At 36.1% G+C, this 25,714-nt stretch overlaps 1 protein-coding gene across 1 annotated transcript in view; it reads right to left on the bottom strand.

The window, feature by feature from the left end:
* VPS13C (vacuolar protein sorting 13 homolog C) overlaps positions 1 to 25,714 on the bottom strand; it is a 176,898-nt gene that overhangs the window by 119,291 nt on the left and 31,893 nt on the right. Inside the window, exons 6-16 of the mRNA XM_084886331.1 lie at positions 23,777 to 23,886; positions 21,401 to 21,460; positions 18,573 to 18,632; positions 17,623 to 17,703; positions 15,966 to 16,023; positions 13,597 to 13,724; positions 12,481 to 12,587; positions 11,764 to 11,935; positions 9,505 to 9,567; positions 3,740 to 3,869; positions 720 to 814 (exon numbers count right to left, since the gene is read on the bottom strand). Of these exons, the coding sequence (XP_084742457.1) occupies positions 720 to 814; positions 3,740 to 3,869; positions 9,505 to 9,567; positions 11,764 to 11,935; positions 12,481 to 12,587; positions 13,597 to 13,724; positions 15,966 to 16,023; positions 17,623 to 17,703; positions 18,573 to 18,632; positions 21,401 to 21,460; positions 23,777 to 23,886 (1,064 nt within the window). The remainder of the gene's footprint in view (positions 1 to 719; positions 815 to 3,739; positions 3,870 to 9,504; positions 9,568 to 11,763; positions 11,936 to 12,480; positions 12,588 to 13,596; positions 13,725 to 15,965; positions 16,024 to 17,622; positions 17,704 to 18,572; positions 18,633 to 21,400; positions 21,461 to 23,776; positions 23,887 to 25,714) is intronic.

Below are 25,714 nucleotides of genomic sequence, written 5' to 3'. Positions count from 1 at the left end.
TTAATTCAGCAGTTTTCACTAAAGCAAACTAATTCAGATTAATCCTTGAGCTCAAAAACTAGACAAAATATAAAGAACATTTGTTTGATGCCTTTGGAGAGTTAATCACACATTGAGAAAAGAAAAAATCCTGACCCAAAAATTGATAAGTCAGGATTAGAGGTAGGACAGAGAAACAGGGAGATGATTCTCACCAAACTACACAGGATGATAGCAACAGAGGAAGCAAAGGACAAAGTATTTACAAAACAGTCAGAAAACAATTAACAAAATGGCAATAGTAAGCCCTTACCTATTAATAATTACTGTAAATGTAAATGGATTAAATTATCTAATCAAAACACACAAAAAGTCAAAATTTAAAAAATAAGATCCAGCAATAACAGACTCATTTTAGCTATAAGGCCACACACAGACTAAGAGTGAAAAGATGAAAAATATATTTCAAACAAACAGTAACAAAACAAAAATAGGGGTAGCTATACTTATATCATAAAAAAAATAGACTTTAAGTTAAAAATGGTCCAAAGAGATAAAGTTATTATGGAATGATAAAGGGGTCTACCCATCAAGAAAATATAACAATTGTAAATACTTATCCATACGTGAGCACCTATATATATACTAACAGAACTAAACCATACACAAGAATAAACTCCAAATATAAGATAATACAGTAAAATGAAACAAAACACCTCTTAGATCACCTAAATAATTACCTGCTTGGGTAAAGTTAGGTTGTGGGTGCTCTCACTATAACCAATAGCTGTGAAGAACTTATCTTTTTCCTCTGGAGTCATAAGGTCATCAATAGCTACAAAGAAAAGACAATATTTTAAAAATCAATTGCTTCAGCTTTACGGGTACAATAAAATTTTAAAAATCAAACCAAACTAGCAAGTGCCCTAAAATCAATAAAAACAAATGCTAAAGCAAAAGCAGCCAGGTTCAGTATATTTCCTCTAATATACGAAAACTAGAGGCCCTGTGCAAAAAATTTGTGCATGGGGGTATGTGTGCCTCAGCCCAGACTGCACCCTCTCCAATCTGGGATCCCTCGAAGGATGTTCAATTGCCTGTTTAGGCACGATCCCGGTAGGATCAGGCCTAAATAGGCAGTCAGACATCCTTCTCACAATCCAGGACTTCTGGCTCCTAACCGCTCACCTGCCTGCCTTCCTGATTGTCCCTAACCTGATCACCCCCTAACCACTCCCCTGCCAGCCTCATTGATGCCCAATTGCTCCCCTGCCAGCCTGTTTGCTCCTAATTGCCCTCCCCTGCAGGCCTGATCACCCCAACTTCCCTCTTCTGCCAGCTTGGTCACCCCTAAATGCCCTCCCCTGCAGGCTTGATCGCCCCCAACTGCCCTCCCTTGCAGGCCTGTTGCCTCCCAACTGCCCTCTCCTGCGGGCCATCATGTGGTTGCCATCTTGTGTCACATGGGAGGAGCCATCTTTGACCACATGGGGGCAGCCATCTTGTGTGTTGGAGTGATGGTCAATTTTCATATTACTCTTTTATTAGATAGGATAGAGGCCTGATGCATGGGTGGGGGCCAGCTGGTTTGCCCTGAAGGGTGTCCCGGATCAGGGTGGGGGTTCCCTTGGGCCTTGGGGCAGCCTGGGTGATGGGCCTATGGTGATTTGTAGGCTGGCCACATCCCCTGATAACCCAAGCAGAGGCCCTGGGGTCTGGGATTTATTTATCTTCTATAATTGAAACTTTGTAGCCTTGAGTAGAGTCTAGGGCCCGGCAGGGTGTGGGGGGAAGCCTGGCTTCCTCCATTGCCGAGCAAACCCAAGCCACCTACTCACTCCATGGCCACAGCCATCTTGGTTAGGTTAATTTGCATACTCACTCCTGATTGGTTTGTGGGTATAGCGGAGGTACGGTCAATTTGCATATTACTCTTTTATTAGCTAGGATATCATGTCTTAGATCAAGAAAAAACATTCTTAAAGTGAGAGCTGGCCACCTGTCAGAGTTGCCGGCAGTTATTACCCTCGCTGCTGGCTCTCGTGGCAGCCAGAGTTTAGGCTTTTTCCTTGTGGTTCATGTGACCTTGTGTTCCCAGTATTTACCAAATGTCTTAAATAGTTTTCAAAAAAAAAAAAAAGAAAGCAAAGAGACCATTAAGGAAATTCAGGTTTCCTATATGGATTTTGAATTCCAAGTATTTTAAAAACTAAGAGAAACTTCTAATTAAATATCCATGTAAAAAGTAATAATTGGGAATGTTAAATGTGGTGATTTCTGAATTTCAACTTTCTAAATTTCACACGAATAATTTTTCTCCAAAAAGAAAAAAAATTTTGAAGTTTTGCTTTAATTTAAAACATAGAAATATACCAGCCTGATATATCAGCTTATATGTTTGCCACATTGAGCTACTTTTATTTCAAAAGTTTGTATCCTAAATAATAAAGAAGTAATATGCAAATTGACTGTCATTCCAACACACAAGTGACCATCAGGGGAGGGTAGTTGTGGACAACCAGGCCTGCAGGGGAGGGCAGTTGGGGGGACACAGGCCTGCAGGGGAGGACAGTTGTGGGGTATCCAGGCCTGCAGGGGAAGGCAGCCGGAGGACACCAGGCCTGTAGGGAAGGGCAGTTAGGGGTGTCCAGGCCAGCAGAGGACGACAGTTGGGGATGAACAGGCCTGAAGGGTAGGGCAGTTGGGAGGGACCCAGGCCTGCAGGGGAGAGTATTTGGGGGGGGGACCAGGTCAGCAGAGGAGGGCAGTTGGGGTTGACCAGGCCAGCAGGGAAGGGTAGTTGGGGGCAACCAGGCTGGCAGGAAAGGAAAGTTAGGGGTGATTAGGCCGGCAGGGGAGGACAATTAGGAGCAATCAGGCCAGCAGAGGAGGGAAGTTAGGGGCAATCAGACCAGCAAAGGAGCAGTTAAGTATTGATCAGGCTGGCAGGGGAGTGGTTAAGGGGTGATCAGGCAGGCAGGCAGGCATGCAGCTGGGAGCCAGTAGTCCTGGATTGTGAGAAGGATGTCCCAGATTGGAGAGGGTGCAGGCTGGGCTGAGCGACACCCCTGTACATGAATTTCGGGTACTGGGCCTCTAGTCTTACTGTTAAAAGCCTAGGTGGTCCTCACGACATCACGCTGTGATGCCCTCATGCCGTCACAAGACGGCTGCACACACAGTGGGGGTGGGACCCAGCAGCTGCTCCACATGGCTTCTGCATGGGTTCCCATAGCCCACACCTGCCGCAGAGGTGGGACCCCTGGCTCCAGCCTACCTCTTTGGGGCAATCCATCAAAGAGCCCTGGATGGGTGGGCGGGGCCTACCTCTTTGGGGTGATCGATCCCGTGGCTCCCGCACTGTGAGAGGGCACAGGTCATGCTTCCCTCCCCCCCCCCCCCCCGCAGACGCACAAATTTCGTGCACAAAGCCTCTAGTATATATATAAAAGACTAATATGCAAAGTGTCCCCTCAGGAGTTCAACCAGGAGACCATCGCTCACTATGATGTGTGCTGACCACAAGGGGGTGGCGCAAAATGAAGGAAGGCCCTGGCTGGTAGCTGGAAGGGAGGCCCCCACTGGCAGCTGGAAGGCCCTGATCAGCCCTGATTGCCAGCCAAGCTTAGGGACCCTACCCATGCATAAATTTTGTGCACAAGGCCTCTAGTTATGAAATAAAATTCAACTAACTGACTAAAATATAATTTATATAGTTTGTCTTATCAGCATACAATAAATTACTTGACTTGGAACTTACTTTCAGGAATCAAAGAGTCTTCATCTTTTTTCTTAGATTCCTTCTTTCCCCAAAACCCACTAAACCAGCCTCCACGTTTCTCGCCTGTGTCAGTAGACTTGTTCTTTAATTTCTGCCCAGACCGAATCACCTAAAAAATAAAAATAAAAAAATTTTAAGAGTAAATGTCCTTTTCATTTTCAGGTATAGTCAGGTAAAAACAATGGTTAACTTTTTAAAAATATATATTTTATTGATTTTTTACAGAGAGGAAGAGAGAGGGATAGAGAGCCAGAAACATCAATGAGAGAGAAACATCAAACAGCTGCCTCCTGCACACTGCCTACTGGGGATGTGCCTGCAACCAAGGTACATGCCCTTGACTGGAATCAAATCTGGGACCTTTCAGGCCTCAGAATGATGCTCCATCCACTAGGCCAAACTGGTTTCAGCAATGCTTAACTTTTTTAAACACTACATTAGGTTAACCATAGTCAAGAAAGGCAGTTCCTTCTGAAATGTTCAATATGTGATTAATGTAGTCTATTAATTTACTTTCCACATACAGATAGTATTTTACTGCTTTTTGTTAAGAATTATAGTCAAGGATTCCAGTGATATATTTCCCAAATTTTTAAGTTAAAAAGCCACTAGGACAGCATATTTCTGAGCAATATATCTTCCAAATGTTTAAGTTAAGGAGCCACTGCAACTGAAAGGATAATGCTTCCACATTCAAAAGTCTGGCAACAGGATGAGTAAATGAAGTCCATGAAAGCCAAAGTATACAGAGGAGAATCCTAGAGGGAGAAGAGTCAGAGAATGGGATATCTGGGTATAAGTCTGCACAAACCCCAGTCTAACCTAAGCTTTCTATGTATGAAACTGACCTCAATGAAAGTAGCAAAGGTTCAGAGACCTGAACTGAGATATACTAGTAAACCATCTGCACAACTCTCAAACTCCTATACTGTTCATGTGCAAAATAGACCCAAACCAACATACAAAAATTGAAACAAATGAATTGAGATTTGAACCACTATCCATAAAAGCTATGTGCTAAGATAAAAATATCAACAGTTTCCGGAGGATAACAGGACACAAAGACCACATAATATAATATTCACAATGTCCATAAATATAATCAAAATTACTTTTTGTATGAAAACAAAACAAAACGAACAAAAACCTAGGAAAATATGACCAATTATCAAGGAAAAGAATAATCAACAGATGCCAATAACCAAATAACCTAGATGTTGAAACTATCAGGAATACTGTAACCTATGTTACATTAGGTAAAGGAAAATACTCTTAAAGTTAATAAAATATAAGAATTTTCGGCAGAAAAATAAAAACTTTATAGGAACTCAAAAGGAATTTTAGACCTGAAAATATAAATGATAAAGGAAAGAGTAAACTTGAAGAAAGCACAATGGAAATTTTCCAATCTGAGGAACAGAAAGAAAAAACGTTAGTGAAAAAAAAATTAACAAAGCCTCTCAGGAACTTGTGATATCATATCAAAAGTCATAGATAGGTATACATGGGCATACATATGTACATATACATACATATTTATGTGTGTTCATAAAATCATTGTAAAAAATAATAGCTAAAACATCTCATATTTGGGAAACCAAATGGTCAATTCTCAGTCCTCAGGTAGGTTGACCAATCAGATGCACCTGTCACAATTGAGCCCTCCCTATTCCTTGAAATTCTTTCTTCACTTGGTTTTGAGGATTACATTCAGAGAACTTTCCACCTATATCTCTGGCAACTTCTCTATGGTGACCTTTACCTGTTCCCATCTCTCTGACCTATAAACAATAGAATGCTACAGGTCTTTAGAGTCCACTCTTTTCTAGCTACTCTAACTTAGGTGATTTCATCCAATGTCATAGCTTTCAATGCCATCTGTGTGCTGACCCCTGCTACATTTATATCTCCAACACAGACTTCTAAACTCTACATTCCCGTATCCAATTGCCTACTTCATACATCCACATTAATGTCTAAATGATAAACTTTATAGATCCAAAACTGAACTACTCATCTCCTATCTCACCCACGTTTGTTCCATCTAGTCTTCCCCATCTCATTTCACGGTAACTCCACTTTCCCAACTCCTCCAAGACAAAATTCTTAGTCATCTCTAATTTCTCTCTCTTAAAATACGAATTTAGTCAGTTGGAAAATAATGGCTCACCCTTAAAACATACACAGAATATTTTTAAAATTTATTTTGCATTTTTTATTGATTTCAGAGAGGAACGGAGAGTGAGAGATAGAAACATCAATGGTGAGAGAGAACAATGATCAGCTGAGAGGGAGAGAGAAATATCAACGGTGAGAAAGAACATTGATCGGCTGCCTCTTGCATATTCCCTACTGGGAATCAAGCCGCAACCTGGGCATGTGACCTGACTGAGAATCCAACCTCCAACACGGACCTCCTGGCCAGAATTTGACAGAGGCATCACTCTATTGTAACCACTCTCAGCCACACTACCATTATTTTTCAAATATTTCAAGAGCATCCTAACTCTCTGTTTTCATTTTTGCCCTCCTTTTTACAGTCAGTTTTCAAACTAGTAGCCAAAGAAAATTTTAAAACCTAAGTCAGATTATATTATTCTATTCATGAAATTGCTCTCTAATTCAGAGTAAAAATCAAAATCCACAAAAATTTAAAATTGCTTTAAAGGCCCTACAGCAAGCATGTCAAACTCAAAGGCTAACACTAGCCAAATAAATAAGGTTTAAGTTTATGTGGGCAACAAAAAAACAAAAGCTTTAATTTTCAAAGAAACATAGGTTTATTTCATTAGAGACATGCTAATTACAAATAAATGAGTAATCATTAACATAAAATAATAGAACATTTTAATAAAAATTAATATATTTTCTTGAATATTAACTTAACAGACACTGAAAAACTGCACAAACTAATGGGTAACACAAATAAACCTATTTTTCTTCTTTTCCGAAAGCAAAGTATTTCCTGTTGCACACACCAAACAAGTTAGCACAAGACTAATGATGTGGCAATTAAGCTGCTAAAATATTCACTGCTAGTATTAGTGGAGAGAAAGATGCACCTGTGCATAAGGGAAATGAATGCAACACGATTATAGTAATCAGTCATTAGCAAAGGTTATAGTTTGTTATTAATAACTAGAGGCCTGGTGCATGAAATTTGTGCAGGGGGGTGGAGAAAGAGGGTCCCCTTCAGCCCAGCCTGCACTCTCCCCAATCCAGGACCCCTTGGGGGATGTCCGAATGCCAGTTTAGGCCCAATCCCTAAACTGGCAGTCGGACATCCCTCTAACAATCCGGGACCACTGGCTCTTAACTGCTTACCTGCCTGCCTGATCACCCCTAATCACCTCTGCCTCCTGGCCTGATCACCCCTAAATGCCCCCCTTACTGGCCTGGTTGCCCCCGCCAGCCTGGTCGCCCCTTACTGACCCCACTGTGAGCCTGGTTGCCCCCAACTGCATCCTCCCCCCCCCCCCCCCCCGCCCGCCAGCCTGGTCACCCCTCATAGCCTGCTGTTCAGTCACTGGGTAGTCCCTCACTAACCCCCCTGCTGGCCTGGTCGCCCCATGTAGCCTTGCTTTTCAGTCGTTTGGTCGTCCCTCACTAACCCCCCTGCCAGCCTTGTTGCCCATGTAACCAGCTGTTTGGTCATCCATGCTGTTGTTGTTTCAGTCGTGATGGCCCCTGGCTTTTTATATATTAGGATTATGTGTAACAGGATATTGTAAAAATTAAGTTACGAATTTTTTATTAAAACATTTTTTACATATCATTATACTGGCTGGGCCAAAAAGATATTCGTTGTGGGCCACATGCAGCCTGTGGGCCATGAGTTTGACATGCTTGCCCTACAGAATCTAACATCCTCCATAACTCCAACAATCACCACTCCAACTCCTCCACTACCTTACTTCTCTGACTACATTAACCACCATCTCTCCTCACTCTCACCACTCTACTTCCCTTAATGAGCTAGTTACTAGTATGTTTCCACCCCAGAAGTCTTTCCATTTGCTATATTCTTTCTGACTGGTACAATTTCCCTCAGGTTTCTTTCTTGTTGGCTCCCTCATTTTCTTCAGGTCTTTGCTCAAATGTATCCTTAGTGAGACTTTCCCTGACCATCTTATTTAAAGCTGCAACCTCATTGTGATCTCAGCCTAGCCTCAGCACTCTTTATATTAAAAGCTACATTATTTTTATTTACTGTTTGTTTATTATCATTCTTCCTATTATAATGTAAGGGATTTTTGTCTTGTTTTGTTTCACTTCTGAATGCTAATGCAAATGATATGATGATGATAAAGAAAAAGTCACTTATTTAGTAATTTTATATGTCAGGCAGATAACAGTCTAAGTGGTTTACATCAATTATCATGCACTCCTCATAGTAACTCTATGATGTAGGTATAATACATTAATCCTTTTACAAATGAGGAAACTGAGGCCCAGAGAGGTTAAATAGCCAGCCCAAGGTTACACAAGTATTAATTGGCAAAGCTGGGATTAAAATCCAAACCATCTGACTCCCAGGTCCGTACTCTTTAACCATAATGCTAGTGTAGAGATTTCCAAATGGTGTGATGCAAGAATTTCTAAAACACACAATACCTGACTAATGGTCAGGTATACTGACGTCTTTACTCTTAGATTGACAAAAAAAAAAGAAAAAAAAAAGGCAACAACACAAGAATATTCGTCCAGTGTGAATAAGTCAAAATTGTCAGATTTGCAAAAAATACATTTTGGTATGCCACAGAATTTTAGTAATTATTCTATATGTGCCATAAGATTAAAAAAATTTTGAATATCTCTATGCTAGCATGATTGGCACTCAATGAGTATTTGCTAAGTAATTGGATGCATAAATATATATGCTTCAATCCCATTCAAAAACAGAAGCATGTGTATAAAGTTCTATCAATGTAAAAAACTAAAACAATACTAGTATACAGAAATGTATTAACAATAGTTATCTTTGGTATGTGACATAATGGGTGATTCCTATTTTCTTTTCTTTTTTTTTTTTTGTAGATCAACATTGTCTGACTTTTCTATAATAAGTTGTATTGCACTTGTAATTCATTTTTTAAATACCAAAAAGTCATGTTACAGAATAATAGAAAAAACACAAAACAAGGCAGTCAAGGTGCCAACTGGAAAAAATCAGCATTTATGAAACACTATGAACAGATTGATTCCAATTTTGGAAATAAAAAAAAGAAGAAGAGAGAGAGAGAAAGAGAGAGAGAAAGAGGAAAAGGAGGGAGAGAAGGGAAGAAAAAAGATTACTGAAGTGAAGGAGGAAAGAATGGAGGGAAGAGAAAACAAAGCAAAGATAAAGTGAAAGAAATGGGGGCTAAGAAACATAAACAGGTAGGTATGCATGCATGGGAGAAAGACCTAAGAGACTGTATGTCAAAATGTTAACAATTAGCATTCTATATTGCTAGAATAATGGATGACTCTTAATTTACTTTCTATTGGGGGGTCGGGGAGAGAGTTCAAAATTTTTATCATAAATTTTTTTAAAATTTCCCCTTAATGTCACCTTGCCCCCACACACACAATATTTCAATTTTTTTCTGAGACAAAATTAAACAGTGAAAATTCAACCTTTATTCTCAATTAAGTAAATCTAAACAACATACTATGAAACTTACTTAGCTTTCTTGATCCTAGGTTTAAAGGAGCAGTTGTAACATGTTTAAAACATAAAATCAGCTAATAAAAATAATTACCTCAACTTGTGCTTGTTGCCTTGCTAAAATTATGTTAAAAACATCTAGAGTCTTCTCCAACTCCTATAAAATAAACACAAGAAAAATTATCATTAGATAGACTATTTTTTTCTTCATTGATATCCAGGCTTACTTATTAGTCCATGAACAAACAGTTATTTGTGATCTAATGAAAGTTTAAGTATAAATTTGAATATGCACTTGGCTTTTACATTTTTATCTTTTCCAAAATAAGAATTAAGTTTCCCAAGGAAGTTAATCCTCAATAAGTATAAAAATAAGAGTTTTAATGAGACCATTACAATACATAGATAGCCATATATGCAAATGGAAATAAGGATATCTAGGAGAGTTATTATCCTATGGTTCTTACTTCTGACTCCCTCTATTCTATATTATTTTACAAACATTATACTAAAGGCACCATTACAAAACATAAAATTGTTAAATATAAAGTTCCGCAAATGACAAGTAATCTAAAGTGGAAAGTGATTTGGGGAATTTACCTAAAAGTATGTTAAGAGAAGCCCCAGTCGTTGTGTTCATTTGGTTGGAGTACTGTCCCATTCACCAAAAAGGTTACAGGTTCAACTACTGGTCAGGGTACATAACCTAGTGATCCCAATCAGGATGCATACATTTCTCCCTCATATCAATGTTTCTCTCTCTCTCTCCCCCTTCCTCTCTCTCTAAAATCAATAAAAACATATCCTCAGGTTCATTAGATTCCACATACAAGTGAGATCATATAGTATTTTCTCTAAGTGTCTTATTTGCTTAGCATAACAATCTCCAGGTCCATCCATGCTGTCTTAACAAATAAGAGTTTCTTTTTCCAGCCATGTAGCACTCTAAACAAAACCTAATAATAGAACCAGAGTCTGACATGTCAGAGGGAAGGTTGGTGGGGTGTACAGGATGAAAGAAGATGGAGAGAATAGCCAAAGAACGTATGTGCATAGCCCATGCACATAAACAACAATGTGGTAAGGGCCAGAGAGAAAGGAGGGCACGGTCTGGAGGAGGGCAAAGGAGAGAAAAATGGGGGACATCTGTAATAATGATAACAATAACAATAAAAATTTATTTATTTATTTATTTATTTATAATCCTCACCCAAATATATGTTCTTAATTGATTTCTAAAGAGTGGGAGGGAGAGAGGAGGGGGCGAGAAAAAGAAACATTGACATAAGAAAGACACATTGGTTGATGGACCTGCACACACCCCTATCAGAGCTGGGGAACCTACAACTGAGGTATGTGCTCTTGATGGGAATCAAATCTGCAGCCTTCTGATCTGCAGGCCAACACTCTAACCACTGAGCAAAACCAGTCAGGGCAAAAAATAGAATATACTTTTTAAAATCTATCCTCAGGTGAGAATATTTTTTTAAAAAGTGGTCCTAGTGGCCTGGGTGTCAGGTGCTCTAAGTGTTATCTTATACACATCTCACAACTGTAAAACAGATATCGTTCCCATTTTGTACATGAGAACATGATACCTGAAATGTTTAGAAACTTGATACTTTTTCTAATATATAATACTAGGGTTTGTCATATGCTTCATAATAATAGGAATTCAATTCTTTTATAAATATATTTTTATTGATTTCAAAAAGGGAGAGAGAGAGAGAAAAATCAATGATGAGAGAGAACCATTGATCGGCTGCCTTCTGCATGTCCCACATTGGGGACTGAGCCCACAACCAGAGCATGAGCCCAGACTGGGAATCGAACAGTGACCTCCTGGTTCAAAGGTCGATGCTCAACAACTGATCCACACTGGCAGAATTTAGTTCTTTACATTATGAATTTGTGGCAGAAAGTTATATAATCCAAGTCAGATGATATTAAGCAACTTGTTTTTCTGTTTTAAAAGGGGGTAAGTCTCTTATCTTGAGAATAGAGCTATTTTTTATAAATAATAATTTGAACTATTTTTAAAAAGCCACAAATAAACCTAATAATAAGCAGATTTAACACTGATTTTCTATACATTATTACAAATACCAAGCATGTTTCTCTAAATTGTTTACAGTAACCTCATTTTATCTAATATGAGGATGGGTGAGAAGGATTCTTCAAAGAAGATAAAAATTGGGGGAAAATACTGTGCATTTTCCCATAAATTTCTCTCAAAAACAGATAAACTCTATTCTTTCTAAAATCATATTTTAATTCAAATTAAATTTAGAAAAATTAACATTAAAGAATGATTTAACAAACAATACCTTTCATCAACATATGCAAGATATACCTGAATTTGTTTCTGGATTTCTTCTGGGACTTTAGTCTGGGTCAGCTTGGTTTTGTAGGCACATTTATAACTCTTGAGCAACTGCCTGTGATTTTTTATGTTACTCCATGACCACATATGAGTACACCTTCTTATATGAACTTCAAGAATAGAATCAATTGCATATTTCCACCTGCAAATCCAAAATTTTAATGCACATCTGAATATAGAGGTTTAAAAAAAAATAGCTTTGACTTTAGACCTAACCTCTTATACTTTTTGTTATTAACTGTTTTCTTATAAAACCTCAATAATAAGAGTTCAATTTCCCAATATAATTTTCTGACTTAAATAAATTATGAAATAAACAAACCACTCCAGGAAGAGGGTTTATCAAAGCAAAATCATAAAGACACAAAATGATATGCTGTGCAAAATTAATGGCATCCAATATGGTTAAAACATTGAGTTCATGTTGATGACTAAAGTGCAATAAGACCAAAAAATGTTGAAAGTCTTGAATACTAAATTAAGAATTTGGAAATAATCTGGGATCAGAAGTACAACAGAATATATATGAAAAAAAGTAACAAGAACATAATATAGAAGATAACACTCTCATATTCATATAAAAGAAAAAAATGGTTTCATTATGTGGCTTTAAAGGTGTCTTAATTCTGAGAGTCCCAAACGATATGACTGTATATTTTTTATTTAAAAAAAATAATTCTAACTTACCATTGTCGACCATTGGTATGAAGTGGCAAATAAGGTTTATATTTCCTGTAAGGGGCATTTCTAACCATGTAATCCACTGACTCCAAAAGGTCAATCATACTTAAATACTATTAAGACAAAAACAAACTTATATTGATTAGATTACACATATGAGTAAACATTTAAGTAAAATAGAGCTACTTAATTGCCCATATGACCACCAATATAACAATTCTGTGTGTCTAGTAAATAGCTCAAATAGATGAAAACACACATACATAAGGACTGTAGGTAAGATTTAAAAAAAAAAAAGGGGGGGGGGAGGCAACTCAGGTTCTTTCTCTTTATTTTTCATAATATATTTCTACCTAAGGGTTACCATATAGCTATTCAGCACTTAAAATGTGGATAGTCTGAATGTAAATGTATTCTAAGTGTAAAATATACTTCAGATTTCCAAGGCTTAAGGAACAAAAGGATGTAAAGTACCTTAATTTTTTTAATTGAATGCATGTTAAAATGATAATATTCTAGACAGGTTAAATAAAGTTATAATTTTAATTAATTTAATCTTTTGTTTTTACTTTGCTAATGTAACTACTAGAAAATTTAAAGTTATATCAATAACTTGCATTGTATTTTTATTAGACTACACTGGGTTAAAAGCTCAATTAGTTAAATCCCTGTCTTCTTTTCACTTTCATTTCTCCAGGTCTGTTATCCAAACTCCCTGGGCATATAACCAAAGTTGAGAAATAAATTTTTAAAAAGCTGCCAAAAATAACTGTTCTAAAAAATAAGTAAATAATGAATATAGGAGTGCCTGCTATTAAAATCTGAGGAAGAAAAACACAATAAAATCTCCATCAACCACTGGGAATTAGATGGAAATAATGTCATTCACTATAATTTCGTAAGACTCTGCACTAATAAGGAAAATATCCAATAAAATAAAACTATTTCTCAAATTTGATACTTTCCAAAAAATATGTATAATACATCTATTTTTAGGAGTCAAATATTAACATAAGAAACAAAAAGGAACCATCAGAACATTGGAGAAGCAATAATCACAAAGAACAAAAGCAGTAGAAATTCAAGGCTCGTCAAAGTTAGAAACGTCCAACTGAATCTTACCTGAGGTTTGGTCAGTTCGATGGCAATATTTTGTACTTCTATGCTCCCATCAAGTTTGGGTGTTCTGAGCTCTGTTTCTGCATAAGGATTCATGTAGAGTTTTGCAGAGGCTGATATTGGCTGGAAAACTGAGAACACAGGAGAAGTAAGATAACCTCTATATGTTCTTACATATGAACGACTATAAATAATTTTAAGAACACTGTTACTCTGAAAGTAAAAAAAAAATAAATTATAAAAAATATGTAAAAAAAAGAACTACCAAAAAAAATTTTAGGTATCTATCTGCATAATACCAACAGACAAACTCAATAGTTAAAGTGGAATCCCCAAAGAGAAAATTGGGGTCCTATGCTTCTAAATAAGCAATGTGTAAAACAGAGACAATCTACTCTTGGAAATTCACACTCTGTAAAATTAGGCTTCTGTTCTTTGCCTCAAACTCTTAATGATTTTATTATGCATTTAAAATACTAATACAAGGTAAGAAACAAAATTTTTTTTTTAATCCTCACCATAGGACATGCTTACAGAGAGGGTGGGGTGGATGGAGGGAGGGAAAGTGGGAAAAAGAGAGGGAGAAAGGAAACTGAGGGAGAGAGGGAAGGAGGGAAAAATATCAATTGGTTGCCTTCCATGGGTACCCTGAGAGGGAGTTGAACCAGCAACCCAGGTTTGTACCAGGAATCAAACTGGCAACCTTTCAGGGTACAGGACAGAGCTCAACCAACTGAGCTACTCTGGCTAGTCAATAGGAAACTAAATTTGATTAATTTGTCTTATTTAATCACTGCCAGAATTTAGGAACAGAACCATGAATAAAATTTATGTAACCCAGAAGAAAATTGCTTACTACTTTACAATTTTCAAAACAATCACTGCATATATTCTTAGAATAAACTAAAGAAAATGTTTTTAAAAGTGAGAAGTAGTATGAAAAGGTGTATTAGGAAAGATAACAGAGCAAAGTAAAGTGATAATTATAACTTATAATACTATTAAAATTATATAAATTGTGATACCTTATAAAGTGTTCAGTTTGCATAATAGTATAAAATTTCAACTAATTTAGAACTTATTTATAAGTGAAAGATGCATAAGAATAAAGTTGGAGAATTTTCTGAACTAGTCCTTTCACAAATAAAAATGCTTTCATAAACTACCATTTCCCCGAAAATAAGACTGTGTCTTATATTAATTTTTGCTCCCAAACATGCGCTAGATCTTATTTTCAGGGGATGTCTTATTTTTCCATGAAGAAGAATACGGTACACATTTATTGTTAAATGAAAATAAAGGAAATTTATTACCTGTATATGGTACGGTAGTACGCTAGTTTTCAACACAAACCAGACAAACTGTGAATCCTACAGTATCAAGAATTTACTCATTTATTCAATGACAATCATGTCATCATCTTCTGGAACATCATCATAACAATCCAATTCCTGAATTTCCTGGTGACTCCACTTCTTTCAGAATCAGTGGACCAAATCTCTCATGTTTAGCCTGGGGGGGGGGGGGGCTTATTTTCAGGGGGATGCCTTATATTTCACTCAGAAGGAAATCTGTAAGTAGGTCTTATTTTCGGAGGATATCTTATTTTCAGGGAAACACAGTAGTAGCATGTGAAAACCTTGTCATCAGTAAATAGAGAGGTCAATGAACATAAAAGAGAAAGTGCCAATTCTTCCATAACAGCAATCAGCCAATAAAGGATATGAAGAAAACAATAGTGAACAGGGTGATATGGAATACAGAGAACATGGGCATAAAATTCGAGGATGAGCATAAAGGGATATAGTAAATGTAAACAAATCAATAGCTTCTGTAGACTAATAAAATGGAAGTGGAGAAAACAGATAAGATAAATAAATAAGCAGGCAGATTTGTTAAGAGAGCTATTTAAAAAGAAATAAAAGCGAGGCTGCCAAGGAAAACTCACATAAAACAATCTCTAAAGTGGTTGGTTTGTCTTAGCACTGCAATAGTGACATGCTAGGGGTGAGACTGAATACCAAGATCTCAGAGAAATAGTTATAAAGCAAAGCAAAGCAAAGAAAACCTAATTCCTAAAACAAAGAAGATGACAGCAAGGTAAGAAGGAAATGTGGAGGTCAAGGGGGGGTTAGCTGTTAGGAGTGGACAATAGCCACATTGTCCTTGTCTTCCTTATTCTTCAGCAGTCTGTGTGTTATAGTCTATTCCTAAATAATTAGTTATAGTCCAAACATGCTATATCATAAAATTAAGGTAAAAAATTAACACTTTCTCTTTGTCAAAGTAATTTTATCAGAAAAAGTATACTCAAATAAAGTACTTAATACCTGGCCTCCTAAAACATAAAATAAATTTTTACCATTACTTACTATATTGATGGCTTGGTAGAATATCATTACTTGTAGGAATTTCACTTTTCAGTTTATCCTTAACAAAAAAATTGAATTATATGAAAATTAAAAATAAAATATTGAGCTACATATAAAAAAAATACTTGGTCTTACATCAGTATCTTTATTTCCTCTTTGTAATTAGCAATCCATTTTAAAAAAAAACAAAAAACACTAAACTTTATTTACAAGTATATTTCTTTAGAATAAAATGTAAAAGTACATAATTTGTTAACTCTATCTAGAAATATTATAACATTGTGTTCCCCACTAGTAATCCATTAGGGGAAAAAAAAAACAACACTAAATATTATTTACAAATATATTTTTTTAGAATAAAACATAGAAGAAAATTTTTTTATAATTCTAAATATGTAGAATTATAACATTGTGACTTTAAAATATATCTATTTCTATATAAATGTCTATGAATTGGGATCTCAAACAATTTCTAGACAAAGGCAAATTATTTGTATTACAGTATCTGAGAAATATGAGACAGAATCTTAGAATTAATTCAATTCCAAAATTCAACAGTTCTTTACTCCTCTAAATAAGTAAACATGACTAAGAATGGCTTAACACACTGAAGTTTTAAGTTAATCTTTCGCTGTTCAAGAAATTATCATCACAAATGCCTAAAGATTTTTTTATTGATTTTTTTTTTTTTTTTTTTTTTTTGAGAGAGAGAAACATCAATATGAGAATAAAACATCAATTGGCTGCCTCCTGCACACCCCCTACTGGGGATCAAGAGTCCAAAATCTGGGCATGTGCCCTGAATGGGAATACCTTTCATGGCACAGGACAAGGCCAATCAACTGAGCTCCATTGGCCAGGCTAAGAATATATTCTTTAGATCTGAAAGGTATCATCATTTTTTTTTTCTTGTACTATCAATACCACTCTTTTTTTAAAAAAATATGTTTTTATTAATTTTAGAGATAGAGAAAGGGAAGAGAGATAGAAACACCAACATTGATTGGCTGCCTCCTGCACACCCCTGACAGATACCGAACCCACAACTCAGGCATGCGCCCTGACTGAGCCACACCAGCTGGGCAAGGTATCATCTTTCTCAACAATATTCTTCAAGTAATCATTTTATAAAACACCACAATGTAACCAGATGCTATCAAAATGGTGTAAAAAAATCCTAAGCACAGTTTTGATTCAATAATATAGGTTCTCTTGCCGAAACAGGTTTGGCTCAGTGGATAGAGCGTCGGCCTGGGGACTCAAGGGCCCCAGGTTCAAATCTGGTCAAGGGCATGTACCTAGGTTGCAGGCACATCCCCAGTGGGGGGTATGCAGGGGGCAGCTGGTCGATGTTTCTCTCTCATCGATGTTTCTAGCTCTCTATCCCTCTCTTCCTTCCTCTCTGTAAAAAATCAATAAAATATATTTTTTTAAATAGTATAGGTTCTTATATCACTGCTTAATGAATGATTTCACAAATATCTTCAAAAAAAAAGTGCTTTTTAAAAGACAGAATGGATACCAAAAACTGTGTTTTATACTTCTGATTTAATTATATACAACTTCAACAAAAGACTGATAGCCTGTCTTTCACTAAGGATCTCCAATGTAAACAAATATAGTATAGTTAGATCTTCCAGTTAAAAACAGAAATTACCAAGATCTGCTCCCTTGATCCCTGGTAAGACATTCTGCAGTTTACGTTCCAATAGGCACTAAGGCTATCAAGTCGGATAAGCTATAAAAGAACAAATGAAAGAGGTCAAGCAACTAACACATTGAAGTTATGAATCAGTATTAAAATATTATTCTCAAGTTCAATATCCCAAATAATCCAACTGTCATTTTGAGTTTATAAAAAAAAATAATAATAATGCAAAAATGGAGGAAATAATTGCTTCTCAGCCTTTTGGCTAAGATCAAGTGTAAAAATGGGGGGAGGGTTTGTATATTATTCTCAGACTTTATTATTAATCCAGCATTTGCTAAATTGTGCTTCCAGGAACACTACTTCAAAGGGAATTCATTCATACAATTATCAAATATTTATTGAGAATTTAGTATTTAATGGGCCCTGTACATGTTCTGCTAAAGAAATATAAAAAAATAAAAAAAAGATATGTTTCCTCCAGTGGATAGGAATGGGTGTTTTGAGGGAGGAATGAGTGGAGTAGATTCTATAATCAATAAGGTGGGGAAAGCTACTTATGTGAACACTCTTGAATGTTCACAATGTTTATTAGTATATGTAAAATATTTTGAAGTTCTGTAGTTTAAAAAAAATTAAACATGCCTATTTAACTATGTACCAAATGCTTAATACTTTTAGTCTGTAATCTTATTTGACCAGAGAATATTTTTCTACAAATCTAATAATAACTCAATTACCTAATGCTCCATAAAATACAATCTGGGATATGTTAATTTTATGCATTTTCTTTATATGTTAGGTGAAGAACCTAAACCTCAAAATAGGTAAGTGGTTTTGTTTTAGAAGGTTATACAGTAAGTAGCAGTATCAAAACTGCTCCATCAAGGTTTCTTTAAGAAAATACAGTAAGTGTTTATATCTAGGAAATTAAAGAAATGTTTAATCCAGTCTAATACCTTGTATATAATTTTGTCTGCTTCATTTAACACACATGGAGTCCAGTGTTCATTTGCAGTCTAAAAGAAAAAAAGAATTGTGAAATGAAATATATATACATATGTATCTCAAAATAGTACTCTAACATTTGTAAACTATAACTAAATAACAGGAAAAAAACATATAGAGCTAATGTTAGCTGCTGTTAGCAATCTGTTTCTTTACATATCTTTACAACAAAAATCAAAGGAATAACAGTAAAAATAGAATTGAAGCGATTCTAATTTAAATAAGTTAATTCACCTACAAAATAATTATTGAGTACTACCCTGTTTCCCCGAAAATAAGACAGTGTCTTATATTAATTTTTTCTCACAAAGTTGCGCTAGGTCTTATTTTCAGGGGATGTCTTATTTTCGGGGAAACATGGGTATGTGTCAGAAGTATGGAAGGAATTGGGTATGAATAAAAACAGAGAGCTTGCCTATAATCTATTGAAAAAGGTCCACTTCTTTTTTTAAAAGATCAAATAAATAATTATTTCAAAGTAAGAAAAAAAAACAGAATATGGAAATCAAAGAATGACCATGTTTCCAGAAAATCAGCATGGCCAATACCAAAAGCTGCAATACAATAAACTAAATTAAACTTATTTGGCAGCCAGAGCATTACTAATGAACTTGTTAAGAACAGTTTCAATGGAGTAGCAGAGTCAGAGTACAGTAGGTAGGGAGTCAACAGGAGGTGGGGAAAGAAAGCTAGCAAAGGAAGAAAATTCTCTTAGAAAGTTTCCTTAGAAAGAAAAGAGAAGGCAGGTAGTTAGATGGGGCCTAGTGGAGTGGGAAAAGGTTAAAAAACAGACTTCTTAGATAAGTATCAGATGATCTCACTCATTTGTGGAATATAATAAACAACTAGTGAACAAAAATAGATCCAGACGTAGAAGCATCCAAGAGATCATCAAACCTCAGAGGGAAGGTGAGGGTTTGGGGGCTGATGAGATATAACCAAAGAACTTGTATGCATGCATATAAGCATAACCTATGGACACAGACAATAGGAGGGTGAGGGCCTGTGCTGGAGGGCAGGGGTGGGTTGGGAGATGTCAAGGGGGGCGGGGGGGAGAGACATATGTAATACTTTCAACAATAAAGAACTATAAATAAATACATACATACAAACATACATACATACATACATACATAAAACAGGCTTTTTAATTTTGCTGTAAAAGAAATACTTGCATGTATTTAAATGCTTCCAAAAAGAAGTGGGGTGGAGAGTGAGAGGAAGGAAAGGCAGAGGAAGAGGAGTTGAAGATTTAGGAAAGAGAACGAAATGGATGGAAAGAAGTAAGGAAGGGAAGCACAGGGGGTAAGGGGAAGGCTCCTGAGGGCATGTGGAAGTATAGGATCCAGATCAGAGGTGGGAAGATTACCTATGGAATTCAATTACAAATGGAAAGATAGGAGAATGACATGGATACAAAAAAAGGTAAGTTTGCAGTTGTTATAATAGGCAATGTAGTAGTTGAAGCAGGAAATAAATGAGCCAGCCAATGTGCCAAATGCTTTACACAAACAATCTCACTCAATCAAAACTAAAATATAGCCGAAACCGGTTTGGCTCAGCGGTAGAGCGTCGGTCTGAGGACTGAAGGGTCCCGGGTTCGATTCCGGTCAAGGGCATGTACGTTGGTTGCGGGCACATCCCCGGTAGGGGGTGTGCAAGAGGCAGCTGGTCAATGTTTCTCTCTCATCGACGTTTCTAGCTCTCTCTCTCCCTTCCTCTCTGTAAAAAATCAATACAATATATTTAAAAAAAAACACTAAAATATAGATACATTTTATCAGTACTGTATTTTATTTCCTGTTGCATCAGTGACTGAATGAACATTACACAGCAGGAGATCAATATGGTAACCAGTTTCAGATGCTTTCATCAAATACTAAGTGTACCAATTAATAATGCGGATTTTTTTCCATAGATGGAGTTACACATATGTTGATATATCTGCAATTTGATATGCATGCTATTTTGTTGTATTGACAGCAAGCTTCAAAACTTCATATGTCAAATTTGGTGAAGGTGTTAACATCATAGAAATTTTTATGCTTAAAAATGTCAAATTTCATGCCAAAAAAAGAGCATTTGTGGGAAGTTTTAATTCATTACTTCTGAATGGTTTACCTCAAAACAAGGAAAGTTCTATTGGGACGGTATCCACAAACTACCTAAAAGATGGGGGAAATGTGAGGCTAGCTACAGACATTACTTTGAATAAAGCACTTTGATGTTTCTCTTGACATTATCTTGTTTTCTTTGATTACAAAATCCACCATTATTAACCAGTATACCTAATATAATAAGGAGCATAAAATTAGGAATGATAAATTCACAGAAGAAGGTATAAAAGGAATGAGAGAGCAAGGTAACAGCTTACACAAATATTAAAACCTGAATAGAATTGCCAGGCAGACAAAGGGAGGGCATAATATCTACAAAGAAAACAGTACAGAGTCTGAGCAAAGACACAGAGGGGCCCAACGACAGCACACACAGACAGGTAAGCATCATTCTCATGCCCGAGTGGGCCTGTCTGTCATCAGACAATGGCAGTTATTTGTTTCGTATTTTTTCTTTTGTTAAATTCGAAGACAAATCAAAATTATCTAGAGAATATAATAGCATCACTAAAACTTTTGAACTTTTGGAAAAGCTATAGAAAGATTATACATAAAAATAAAATAACAATTTGTAGCAATAGTTGATTTTAGGCAACACTCCCTATGATTCAGGAATAGTATTTTACAGGTTCCACAAATATTTAAAATAAGTCCAACATTACCAACAAACTAAGTTCTCCCAGTGTGACACCAAATGAAAGGGGCCGCTTTGGATCAGTAACCTACCAAAGGAAAAAAAGTAACATTAAAACATACTGATGGTGAGGGTGAATCCATGCTCCGCTCTTTACGATAGGCAACACAGGGCAATCAGTTTACAAATAAGTTACACAAACCAAATGGATATGTGGAAAAGAAAGAGAAGGAAGCCAAAACATGACTGGGATTATCCATATTTTATAGGCATGATACTCATATACCTTCCCAGTGAATCTCTTTTCTTAACATATGAAAAGACTCTCTAACTACAACTAAACAGATTCTTGTCTAGATAGTTAAAAAGAGAGAGTCTCTTTATGTATAACATTAAAGATGTTCTTCACAAATAAATAAAACAAAGCATCACAGGTAAAAACAATGCCACCAAATTATTTTTGAAACAGTTAAGATTTTCACATTTAGAAATGTGAACTGTCTTTTTAAGCTTTAATTTTCTTGACACTTCAAAAATTTTCTGTTAGAAAATGCCCAATATTTAATTTCCCTAGTCTCTTAACCCTAAATCTGCCAATGTTAAACTTTTGTTCTATTTCTGATATTCAATACATGTTAAATTTACACACAATAAACTATACCACTATATGAAAATATCCTTGTTTTAGACATCTTAAAGATGTCCAAAAGTCACAGTTTTTTGGTTGTAAGAGGAACTAGAGAGTGAAGAAAAACATAATGTTCTAAACTATCCAATAATGACTCCAGAGTTTAGTATTAAAAACCCTCCTCAAATAGAAAATATGCATGATCTGGTATAGCTGAAAAACACCAATAGCTTTTTGAGCTTTGTTTTTAATATCAGAGATATTGTGATTGTGGCAATACATTTTCCTTTATTCCCACACTCATCTTTTTATACTTACAGATAACTAGCTCAAAATAACTTGGAGCTAATCAGAAGAACTTCAGTAAACCGCAACTCCACAGTTGCCAATGTAATACCCACAAACTATTATCATACAATTAGCATTTTTGTGATAAATTATTATCCATTCCCTACCCCACTTCCTATACTATATTTTTCATTATCCTTCTAGATACAATAATTTAGGTTACCACATGAAAGGCAAATGCTATAATAAAGATTCTTTTTCATTTTTGAATTCCTTTCCTTTCAGATTCTTTTAGTATATTTTATCACTTACATCAATTTAAACATAAACAATATTATTTATCCCACTCCTGTACATCTCTGTATTCTTTTCATTAAAGAGAAAATATATACTTTTCTAATTGCACTTGCTCAATAAAAAAAGCTTATTTTAAGTTCAAACTGAGGTTCTCATTCATCAATATGTGGGATGGGGCCTAAACCAGCAGTCGGACATCCCTCTAGCAATCTGGGACTGCTGGCTCCTAAATGCTCACCGGACTGCCTGCCCGATTGCCCCTAACCACTCTGCCTATCTGTCTCATCACCCTGAACCACCCACCTGCCTGCCTGGTCACTCCTAACCCCTCTTCCTGTCTCCCTGATCACCCCTAACCACTCGTCTGGCTGCCTGATTGCCCCTACCCATCTCTGCTTACCTGCCTGATTGCCCCTAACCACTTACATGCCTGCCTGATCGCCCCTAACTGCCTCTGCCTCGGCCCCTACATCTGTGGCTTTGTCCAGAAAACCATTTGGCTATCCAGTCTAATTAGCATATTATGTTTTTATTATTATAGATTTATAATCATAAGCGTCCCATGAAAAAAGCACAACTCAGAAAGGAGAAATGGTAGTGTACTCATTAGAAAAAAAATCTTGTATTTAAAACTGGGCACAGAAAATCCACATATACACATATCAATCCTATATAATAAAAGCTTGATATGCTAAGTGTCCAGTTATCCAGTCATCCATTCAAACAATTAAAGCATAACACGCTAATGATATACTAGGGCTGCTCAACCACTCACTATGACCTGCACTGACTACCAGGTGGCAGTTGACCAACAAGCCAGTTCATGCACTGACCACCAGGGGGCAAACACTCAACACAAGAGCTGCCCCTGGCAGTCAGTGCGCTCCCACGCTCAGCCAGAAGCTGGGCTCATGGCTGGCGAGCACAATGGTGGTGATGGGAGCCTCTCTCACCTCTGCAGCAGCACTAAGGATATCCAACTGACAGCTTAGGCCCGCTTCCAATCAGTCAGACATCCCCCAAGGGGTCCCGGACTATGAGAGGACACAAACCCAGCTGAGGGACCCTCTCCCCCCTCACCACGCCCCCCCCCCCCCGCAAGTGCACAATTTTCGTGCACCAGGCCTCTAGTATTAATATAAAATAAACACTAAATTACTAAGCTAAACTAAGGAAGCGAAAATTACTTACATCATCTTCATATTTAATGTGAATGTCTGTGATTTTTACTTGTACATTTTTAATTACTTGAGTTGCCAATTTTTCCAAAAATGTATCCTTTTTAGCTTCTTTTGGTTTATCTATAAAAAATAGAAAGACACAAGCTCAAAAGTTGAAATTCTCACAAAGTTCATAATCAATGACCAAAGGATAGCTGAGACACTACTCAATGGAAATTATAGGCTTTTCTAGTGTCCTTGTTTTATTTTAGACTTTAATATGCATTTCCAACTTAAAATTTATTTTTGAAGTTACATTATAAACTAACATTCATTTTACCTTTGATGACAGAAATGAAGTGGCAATGTGCATAAATAACACATGGCATAAAAACTACTTTTACCTACCTTTTGAGCGATCAAGACCTTTAAAAGGTTTCTTAAAATGTTTTTTGTGCTTTTTACGCTTACGTCCTTCTCAGTGGAAGCATTTTAGTGAGAAAAGGATAAAATTCAAGTTAGCAGACAAGAGGACAGAAAAGAAAACAAGAGCATTCTTCCTGACATCAAATTTTGGTATAATTCACCTTATTTGATTCTAAGCTGACCTGTTATCACAGTATAAACAGAAATTCACAAACCTTACTTAGTCTAGAAATAACCTTCTTTAATCTAGAAATAACTTGGCAGCTACAATTATTCAAAAATTAATTAAAATATCCATATACAATGCCCTTTATAATATTTATGACTTTTCACAGCACAAAGTTTAATTTTAATTTCAATGTTACCAAAATATTGGAAATGTAATAATGACAGGTAAAGTTTTTATAAATACATGATAGGAACAAATGAACACAAATGTAATGAATAGGTAGGTTAGCAACAATGACTTCCTCTGGATGATATAACTCACAGAAAAATCCTTTAATGACTTAAGAATATAAATACATAAAATGTACATTGAACTGTACATTGAAACTGGTTTAATAATTTCTTTAAAACCTATCCCTCTTTTATTTGGCACTGCCTCACTTTATTTCATTACCTAACACCTATCTTATATCTTATCCAAATTACAAACCTTCACATTCAACTAGACATCAATTCTAGTCTGTACTCTTGAAGCAGTCTCTGTATACAGTCTCCCCAGCTTCTAGTTTCCACTCCACTCCTAGTAAACATCCTTCTATACTACTACCAGAATGTTACTTCTAAAACACTATTCACAGCTTGCTTAATCACCTGCTCAACTTTTTTTAAAGGCTCTCAGCAGCCTTCCAAATAAAATAAAAAGTGTTTGCATGATACAAAGGCCCTGTTATAACCTGATATTAACTCCCTGTCCTGTTCTATCTCCTAGCACTCCCCCTGGCACTGGATACTTCAGAAATATTATTTATACTTTCCAAGATAAGAAAAACTTTCTAATGCCTAATGCATCTACATGTGTCATTCCCATCCCCTCTCTAGGAAAACTCCAGGAAGCTTCCAAATCTCAGGTCCAGCACTATCTGAAGACTTCTTTAACTATTCCAATCATCTATCCCGGGACCAGACTTCCAAAGCAGTGATTACACTGTATTTGAAGTGTTTGCACAACGTCTTGCCTCCAAGGATTAAGACAGGAATTACCCTTATATCTGGGCAATAAAAAAATATTTATCTGAATATTACCAGTATAATAAAATATGTAAGCCCCCTTAATGTTATATACTAGTATATTTGAAAGAATGTACATGAAATTTAACTTGAAATATTAAATTTGTTCATCCTTGATACTTTAAAGCAAATTGTCCTTCCATTTCAAAAACTAAGAACCAAATCCTATATTACAAGAATAAGACCCTGAGTTTCAAGAAGAAAAGACTTAATAAATACATAACAATGTAGATTTTGCTATTACCAGTATTGCTTGACTTAGTGATGGTCCCTAAATATTTTTCATTCATAAATAAAACTTTAGAAA

The sequence above is a fragment of the Pipistrellus hanaki genome (genome assembly GCF_964339955.1).
Source record: "Pipistrellus hanaki genome assembly, chromosome: 1".
NCBI lineage: Eukaryota > Metazoa > Chordata > Mammalia > Chiroptera > Vespertilionidae > Pipistrellus > Pipistrellus hanaki.
The sequence above is the reverse complement of the archived record's forward strand: the minus strand, read 5'-3'. Positions and strand labels throughout refer to the sequence as shown.